Source organism: Thunnus maccoyii, chromosome 1 (assembly GCF_910596095.1).
Source record: "Thunnus maccoyii chromosome 1, fThuMac1.1, whole genome shotgun sequence".
In the NCBI taxonomy this organism is placed as follows: domain Eukaryota; kingdom Metazoa; phylum Chordata; class Actinopteri; order Scombriformes; family Scombridae; genus Thunnus; species Thunnus maccoyii.
The window spans coordinates 17,172,247-17,181,813 of record NC_056533.1 but is presented as its reverse complement, the minus strand read 5'-3'; the positions used below and the strand labels follow the sequence as shown (position 1 = coordinate 17,181,813).

General features: G+C 37.9%; 1 protein-coding gene across 2 annotated transcripts; it reads right to left on the bottom strand.

The window, feature by feature from the left end:
* Nucleotides 1–2,674: 2,674 nt before the first annotated feature.
* On the bottom strand, nt 2,675–9,553 carry LOC121907625 (TATA box binding protein). 2 transcript variants are annotated; one of them, XM_042427331.1, is made up of 9 exons: nt 9,447–9,553; nt 8,737–8,941; nt 6,968–7,130; nt 6,550–6,733; nt 6,041–6,128; nt 5,707–5,798; nt 5,275–5,442; nt 4,531–4,625; nt 2,675–4,134 (listed from the first exon to the last, which is right to left on the bottom strand). In XM_042427331.1, exons 2-9 carry the CDS (start codon nt 8,785–8,787, stop codon nt 4,055–4,057), a joined length of 921 nt encoding a protein of 306 aa, XP_042283265.1. In that variant the 5' UTR covers nt 8,788–8,941; nt 9,447–9,553; the 3' UTR covers nt 2,675–4,054. The 2 variants fall into 2 exon arrangements, with proteins under 2 accessions (XP_042283265.1, XP_042283318.1); XM_042427384.1 differs by having other exon boundaries at nt 9,453–9,543.
* Between the last annotated feature and the right edge of the window lie 14 nt (nt 9,554–9,567).

Sequence of the window (9,567 nt, the reverse complement as noted above, 5' to 3'; positions counted from 1 at the left end):
CAGTTCTGTCTAAATAAGGATTCATCTGATTTTCTGTCACAGACAGAAAATGTACCCAAAGCTCCACTGTTGCGTTGTGAGGCCTTCTTGATTTTAAGAGGTGTAAGATTTTTTTATATTTTTTCATAAACAGTACTAGTCAAAAGTTTGTACTCTGTGTCTCAGCATTTAAATCATTTCTGTGCCAAAAACAACTGAATTTAAGCATTATTTTAGAAGTTTATCTGTATTTATTTAGAAAAAGGAATAAAAAGATAATCTAAGGTGTAGACGTGAATAGGAGCCGTATTCACAGAGCCCTCACTCTCTGCTAAGCTGGTGTAGAAAGCAGCTACGTATCCTTGTCCTGCATTACAAAAGTATGTAGTTAAAACAACCAATGAGCTCATGCAAAAATGATCAAGTGTCAGGGGTTGAGTGTCATTTTCAGCGAGAAATTGGTGAAATTAAAGGATGAAACCCTGCAAGCTGAAGAGAGGGTGGTCTTCAGTGGTAAATAATATAATTGCTCATCCATTTATTTATTGCCAGAAGAAATGTAGTAATGGAGTTCATATCTGCAGCATCATTTGGTTCAGCGGAGATGTACAGTTGTGTGTCATCCGCATAACCGATAATGAGAATAATAATCGACCAAAGCAATTATCTTGTTCTTCAGACACGTGATCTTCAAGACTGACATAAAACTTTCTCCCTTTGATGTATGTTTGGATACAGTTTAACACAAAGTCAGAAAAACCAACTTTTCAAAATGATTGATTAGGATATCATGGTCAATCGTATCAAAAAAACAGAGGTTCCTTAAGAAAAAAGGTTGGGAACCAATGACATACAGCACAGTAGAGATTTGCAGACAGTGATCACAGACATCAAGTCTGATATTTATAGCCATCTTCCGCTGAGATTGTTACGTCATCCTTCTTAAGTGGTATAAATTAAATTCAATGTTTCATACATCACAGAAAGATGAGCTGTGCGGTACGTTAAAAATAAAATTACACCTACATAAACAAAACAAAAAGCCAAATATGAAGTTTACATGAAGGCTGTGGGTAAAATCTGATTGTATCTGGTTTGAATTTGTAATAACATGGAGTTGAAGCCTTACAGAAGTGAGTCTAAACTACTTTAAGATGAAAAAGCTCTTTACTGTGACTGTGATTTCTATACAAGTTCAATAAAACTTCCAGTATACAATATGGGTCCAGTTTACATAGCGGTATGACTTTCACTTTTGTTTACTTAGTTACAAAATTTACATATCCACCAGATGATTGCATGTTGTCTTGTCGCTTTTTAGGACAAGTATCAATTGAATTCAAAGGGGCTGTATTGGTTTGGGAAACATATGTTTACATTGGCAAAGCAAGTGTGAAATAAAAACAAAAAATGTGCATAATATCAGTAAAGATCTACCAGAATAAGGAAATGTGTAAACAGAATGTGTGACATTGCAACATTGTAGTCAAATATATAAATAAGAATAGTTGAAATTAGCATATGTTTACAAACAAGAATTGTGATTTTGCTGTTAAATAAATATATATATATATATATATGTCCATGTACGCAGATCAGCACAGTGTAAATGGTCAGTCCAGGAGTACACAGGTGGTTGTTTTCCATTGGATGCTCTTTTCTGGTCTCAACGGCTCACAAATGATGCTGCTGTGTTTGCACATCGCTGTATTTTACCCAGCAGATATGGAAGTTTTTTTTATAGAAAATGTTTTCAAAGTGTTTTTGGGTTGTTATCTGTAGGTAGTTTATGTCTCTGATGTCTTGGTACAGCTGGCAGGTGGTTAAAAAGTGCAGCTGGGTTTCCACTTCCTGCTGTGTGCAGCGGGTGTACAGTCTGTCTTCTCTGGGGAACCAGAACAGGGCCTTGTTATGGAGTGTGTCAGGGTCACTTTCTTTTAGGTGACTATAAAATTTAAATGCTCTCTTTTGAATTTTTATAATTAGTGGGTATCATCCTAATTCTGCTGTGCGTTCATTATTTGGAGTTTCCATTTATTTTACAGGATTCTGCAGAATCTGAATCCGGTGTTTGTCACATTTTGTATAATCTCGGTTGGCGAGTGGAAATATCTGAGTTCACAGGGAAAAATATAAGAAACAGCTTGAACCAGAGAGCCAGTATGTACACATTTATTAATGCACAATGCAGCACATTTACAATTTAAGAAGAAGCAGAATTGCATTTGGACGTGACAGGACTTTCTGGTCTTCAGGTCTCTGCTGAACTCAGAATCACAGAGAAAATGCAGCATTAATCCCTCATTTCTTCTGCCACCGAATAGACGCCAGGTGGCAGATACACAGATGATGAAGCTGCCTTCAAAAACATAAAAACCAAATGCATTTTCCAGCCAAATTTTAGAATTCGTAACTGCTGAAGTTTTCAAGGATGTGCTAAGTAGAAATGTGTGACACACAAGCACACATACAAGTGCCCACGATTTAAACACATTTAAATGTTTCTTTGTCCGTGTGTTTGTGAGCATTGCTACAAAATAAATCTGTAAAACAAAACTTTTAAATATTGTTTCAAATGGCCAAAAAAAAAAAAAAAACACAGGAAAGCTTTAAAATAATACATACATGGCAACGTGATGCATAGTTTACCTGCCATCATACCATCTTTTAGTGCTACAAAATTTAAGATGCAACATCTGAATATAAGATTTATTAAACCATGTATTTTAATTCAGGTAAAAGCAGAAGCTCTACTTCAAGTTGTCTTTTCTTCATATTTTAGTTCTGGTTGATATTGTTTAAATTTCTGATCCTCATCCTTGCTGAGCATCATCACTTTCATCAAGGTTGGATTCAATTTTAAATACAGAAGTTTAACCATTAAAATGCTCGATTTTGAAATTACAGCATCTAAACCGTGTCTACAGAAAATCCTTGTTTAAACTTAAAACTGACTCCATCTCTGCCAAAGATTAGAGTACGAAGGAATTAAGTGTCAGCAACCATAACAGGATACAAACCTTGATGAACGAACCAACAACTTGCTGAGAACTTTAAAGGTCCAGTGTGTAGATTTAATGGCATCTAGTAGATCAGACTTTACAGAAATGGAATACAAATATTCATAATAACTATGTTTCCAAGTGCTCCCAATGTAGATATAAAGGGCTCATTCTAAGGTAACGAAAACACTTATTTTTATTTTCAGGTGATTAATATTATATTCCATTTCTGTCAAGTCCGTTCATCTAGATGCCACTAAATACAACACACTGGTCCTTTAACTAACAACAAGATCAATTTAATTTAACCATCCAACTTCAATTACAGCTTAACAGCCAGGACTATACTATGTCTCATATCAGTTTTTGAATTTTAAAGGGAAATCCACTTCCAGCATCAATGAAATTAGGACTTGTTGAACCCAGATCCAACTGATTTACATTACAAATCTAAGAGGACAAAATTCTTATAAGGCAGACTGATTAGTGTTGGGATAAAGAGCCTCCTGATCCTGAATCATTAAAGTAAAATCTTACGAAATACTGTTATAAGGAATGTGAGGCTAACGGACCCAAACGCATATTGCTTCAACTGGGGGACTGAGCAGACAATTTAAAAAAACAATGTACAAAACTATTTAAAACTGCTTAAAATAAAAACAAAAGACAGTCAGAATCCGACCGTCTCTCTTCTAATCAGCGATTTTTACATTTTCTTACAGTCTTATATACAATCAGGGATGTGATCAATCAGGACAACATAAAAAGCCAAAAAAACGGGGCATGGAAAACAGTCGGAAACAAACGGAGCTGTGTCTGTTACCATACCATCATGTGAGATCTGAACACAGGAACAGAAACTTGTAAAAAAAAAACGTGTTTCCCAAAAAAAAAATCTGAAACACTGGAGGGCTGGAAAAAAAAAAAGAAAAGATGAATCACATCCCTGTGCAACAGCCCTTAGAGCAGTCCACTTGTAGAGGTCCACATATAGATGCCACTCCCATGTGAGTTTAAAAAAATCAGAGTAAAAAGAGACGGGGTTCGGGAGATGGTAAAAGAAGCTGCAGGTTCTACGTTGTCTTGCGGAAGCCTTTCAGGATGGGGTAGATATTTTCAAACGCGTCATAGATCTCTGCTCTCACCTTTGCACCTTCACACAAACAACACAGATATCAGTGACCACACTCAGTTACATTGTCATAAAAATCATCATCATACACATTAACACCATGTTCTGGGTAATCTCCATTTCTAATAGATAATATTTTAATTGTTATTTAGGGAATCTGATCAATTTTTAGGTTTCAGGTTGTTTATGTGATATAATCCTTGCAGCAGCGATGACCTACAATGTCTCTCAAAGACAAAACAGAAATATTTGACACATCAACTGTTTCTGTTGATTTATGTGAAAAGAAGAAATTTACCACAAAAAGTCAATCAATCTACAACTATCTACTATCATCCTACCAGTTTGTGATTAGGACATAGGTTTCTGATCATAACCATTAATCAGTTGATCCATAAACAGAAGAGAAGGTCTTACCCGTTAGTACGACTTTCCCAGAAACAAAGATGAGCAGGACGATTCTGGGTTTGATCATTCTGTAAATCAGTCCTGGAAACAGCTCCGGTTCATAGCTGCAACAGACAAGTTGATTTATTTTAATTATTTCAGGAATTAGCTTAACATCCCCCCCAAAAAATCTATTTCAAATTAAAAATAACTTTCTAGCTCTGCAGCTCAAACGCTACAAGCCATTTCAATTTTAAGTTCGCAGATGAGGCTCTTTATGTGAGGGAAATGTGCTTTTATTCAGTCTTATCACACCAAACGATTAGTTGTTTAGTCCATTCAATGTCAGAAAATGGTGAAAAATATCGATAGTGTTTCCTAAAGTCCAAGGTGACCTCTTCAAATGTCCAGCAGTCCATAACTCAAAAATATTTATTTTACAGTCATAGAAGACTAAAACCAGAAAAGTTGGACATTTTTTTTCTTAAAAAAATTACTCAAAAAGATTAATCAATTATCAAAATAGTTGGGGATTCATTTAATTGTTGGCAACTAATTGATTAATCGACTAACTGTTGCAGGTCAGACAAAAGAGGAACATGCCAGCTTATGTATGTTGACAATAATAAACCACACTGATCTTTCCCTCTGTGAAAACTCTTGATCACATAATGATTTTCTCACAACACAGACATCATGTTGGTAGTTTGCAAAAAGCAGAAATGAGTGACCGTGGCTTTTAGCTGCACATGGCAAACAACAAAATGAGTTTACCTGCTGAACTGTTGATGTGTGAGGACTAATCCCTCCAGCCGAATGGGGAACTTCACGTCGCAGCTGCCCACCATGTTCTGAATCTTGAAGTCCAGGAACTTGGCAGGAAAGCCGAGCTTCTGTACCACACGAGCGTATTTTCTGGCCGCTAACCTTGACTGCTCCTCACTGGGGGGAGAGAGGCAAGAGAGCAATATAGGAAACAATGAAGAAAATCACACAAGTAAGTAAGAGGAAAGAAAATAATAAAACAGAGCATTTTTATTGACAAAGTAAAGACCCTGACTGCTGACAAGCACGTGTTTTCTCAGACGGATACAGTTGGTAAGCAGGTTTATTGTCCCAACCAAAGAAAACGCTACAGTCAGATAGTGGTTTTGATTATGGCATTTAGCAAAAGTTCATCTGTATCTACACAAGTTCTACGCTGACCTCTTGGCTCCAGTGCAGACCATCTTCCCGGAGCTGAAGATGAGAGCAGTGGTCCTGGGTTCTCGTATTCTCATGATGACAGCAGCAAAACGCTAAAAGAAAGAGAGAGAGAGGGGATGCAATTAGCTCATTCAGTTTTGATATTTTCTTGTTTGTAAGTGCAAATTTTGGGATGACGATGTTGCCAGAAGAATGATCAGGGAATCATCAAAATCATCTCATCACACAACCAACAAAAGCAAACGTTGCTGGACCAAAATGTTGAATAGAAAGAAAAAAAAGTCACATTGCTGAGCAACATAAGGCTGATCACAGTAATGTGCGGCAGTCTCACCTTTGGGTTGTACTCGGCATTCCTGGCTCTCAGGGCGATGGTCTTCAAGTCTAGTTTACAGCCCAGGTTTACAGTAGATACTATGTTTCTAACAGTGAGGAGAGTAAGAAAAGCACAGAGAAAAGAAATGAGTAAGAGACATAAAGGCAAACTGTTCAGGCTGTAACTCAGACTCAAGTTCAATTGTGTGGAAATATTGACAATCAGTTGGTAGCAAAAAATATTTATAACCAAGCAGAAATGACACCAGGACACCTTCAGGTAGGGTAGTCTCTGAAATATCAACTATGTTCATGTTTGGGGTTTAAATTACTTTAATTCACCTTGAGCACAATTTTGGTCCTTGAATGATCTGTAGGAATATCTACCAGAAGGCTGAACTTAAACTGTTACCATTGACTACACTAACATAATAACATGAGCAGCTAAATGATTTCCAAGAGTGATGCATATAATAATTGGGATGAAATTATACTTTTACAGTTATTTCCATCGTATATGAAACTTACTGTAGCTGTGGTGTTATTCCAGAGCTCTCTGAGGCTGGTGTGGCTGGTGTGATCGGGGTCATGGGGGTCAGCGGAGTGTTGTACGGATGTAGTGGGGTGTTTCCTGGCAGCGCTGTGGTGGTCGAACCTGCTACTGTCTGGGAATGAAAAAGCTGAGGGGTCTGCCCCGACGTCCCTGGAAGGCCTGGAAAACAGAATAAAAAATCTCTTCAATATGAACTGATAGTACACTTCCATAATGGCTACTCGGATAATATTATATTATATATTGTTATAATATATAAAATATTTAGACTATTTTCTCAGAATGAAAGGGGAAAACATTTCCAACTCAGCTTAAACAGGATTAACTCAAAATGAGTTCATATTCTGAGGCCGAAAGGGAAGAAGAGGAACATGACAGCAGTGTTTGTTGTACCTGCGTTGGCCTGCTGTGCCTGTTGTGCTTGTTGCTGCTGTTGTTGCCTCTGCTGTTCCTCCAGTATAGACAGACTGTTGGTGTTCTGGACAGGCTGGGGAGTCAGGCCTGAGCCATATGGCATCATGGGACTGAAGATAGGCATGCCTGGAGTCATGGCACCCTGTGAAGGAACCCAACATATTAGTACTGAGTGATATTGGGTAATGCTAATGTTTTTTAATTTGCCTCATTCAGAATATAAATAAAATAAAAATTTTAGATCAGTCAGTCAATTTAAAGAACCATTAACTATCTGAGGGTTCAAAAGGCTGACGGCACCCTTTCTGGTCACAAATGACTCATTTCAAATCACTGTAGGGGCGCTCTTATGTTGAACTCCTATTTTTAAGTGGCAGTTCAACAAATTATTATTGGAAGCGATACAATCCAGTGCAGTGAACTGCGAGTTCACTGCAAACTCACGGAGGCACACTGCTCCAGTGTGGAGCTACAGCTTGTTTATGCATTAATCTATATAATAATAAATATTTAGACTATTTTCTCAGAATGAGTGGGGAAAACAATTCCAATATATTATATATCTATGTGCATAGGCTATATACATTGTGTAAGTTATTCAAGTATCAATATTTAGTACACTCAGTTCTATCTATCCATGGACAGTCATGCACATTACTGCTAACCAAAATCCACCTGACTTGCACTAATGTATCGTGTACTAAAGCATATTAACATCATTGAACAGTGTATACTCAGCAAATAATATATATATTTTAGTTATGGTTATATCTCTGGTCTTATGGTTATATTTTTAGTTATTCTATTTATTTTTTATATTTAAGTTAGTCTATTTAGGTATTGTATATAATTTATCATTTAATTGCATTTGTTTCTTTAACCTACCTAATTGTTTTTGTATTTTGATTTACATCAAGTGGCTGCTGTGACACTTTAATTTCCCGTTGGAATTAATAAAGTACTGTGTCTATTTCTCATTTGGTGGCGCCTGATTGTGATTCACCCCAAAGTCCCAATCATATTCCAGCAGTTACACCTTTATCATATCCACACTGTCCATGTTTGCATATTCATGATAACGGTCTGCCACATTAAGGGGTTGCCGTAAGTCAATTAGCAGGGAGAAGAATGGAAGTGGATTATGAAGCTCTACAACAGCAGATGTGTGGTTAGTGATGTCAGAGGACAACCCAAAACAGGCACATCGTTCTGAAGAATGGAAGAAAATTCATACTAAAAGTTAATTTTGTTACTCTGTCAAATAATATTTTGGTTATGCACATAAACCATTTTCTTTACTTTGTCTTCTTCCAGTAGCTTTTGAAATCTAACAGAGGGATAACACATTCCTAAATTCACTAGACACTTTAAACCAAGAGCTTTAGTTGGTGCATCTGACCCGTGACATGAGGGCAAGCTGGGAGCTCAAGCTGGTAAGAAGGCAAATTTGCTCTCTCATCACTCAAGTGAAATTTATGATGAGGTGCCCCTCAATCAGATGAAGAGGAGCTGGAAGCAGCTTAGTTGTGTCACAGGGCATCAGGAAACCACAATGTTATATAAAACTCTGTAGAAGCTTGAGCAAAGTCTTTCACACCCAACTGTCACAAACTGTTGTTGTCTGTGAGCTCCTCAACTTAGTTTACTTGTATGATCATGAGTGGAAAGTGGTGAAACATGCTCAGCAAAACCAGCCAGGGACTGTGGCCAATTTAAAATCTCTTATACATAAAATACTTAAAACTTACCTGGGGGGAAGCCAGTCCCTGAAAGCTTGGTATACTGTTGTTCTGGTCCATCTCTTCAGCTCTGTTCACTGCCACCCAGGAGGCAAAAACACAGGACAGATAGACTGGACAAGAGCCTCAAAGCTCGGTGTCCACAGTCCAGTTCACAGTAGGAAAACCCCAGCAAGTACTGCCCTCTTCTTGTCTCCTCTCTGACAGCTATGTCCTGCATGAAAAGGTGGACGGAACCGGTGTTAACAGGGACATTCGTGACAATAATATCGATCTGTACATCAACAAAGTTTATCGCGGAGCTTGCAAACGACATAAAGCTGAGTCCGTGCAGCTGCAGCGGTGGCGCGAACATATCCGCAGCGTTGCTAACCACATTTAGCTTCAGGCACTCTCCACTTGTTCATTCATTGTGGGCCCAATGCATGACGCGTCCTTTAAGTAGTTTAGCATGCAAGACACAGGTGACTACAAACGTATCTGTACACCGGCTGCCTTCTAGGATGTCTTCATGAACTCCAAAATAGAACAGCAAACACTTCATCAGACGAGGCTAGCTGAAGTTAGCCGCCGAGCTAATGTTAGCAGCGTTAGCTAACGTGAACCCGTTAGTTAAAGGGGTTGTGGAAACAGTGAAAACTGTGTGTTTATGTGCTCAAAAAGCTGGAAATAACTGAGGCGTTTGTCGGTGTAACACAATATATGTTTGCTCAACTTACACTCACACTCTGCCAGTTAGTCAGCACGCGAGCACAGTTATTTCAGGCTCGTGAGCGTCGGTTACTTCCTTTTTTCACCTTCTTATTCTTCTTCTTCTGTTGTTATTTAATGACGGTTTGC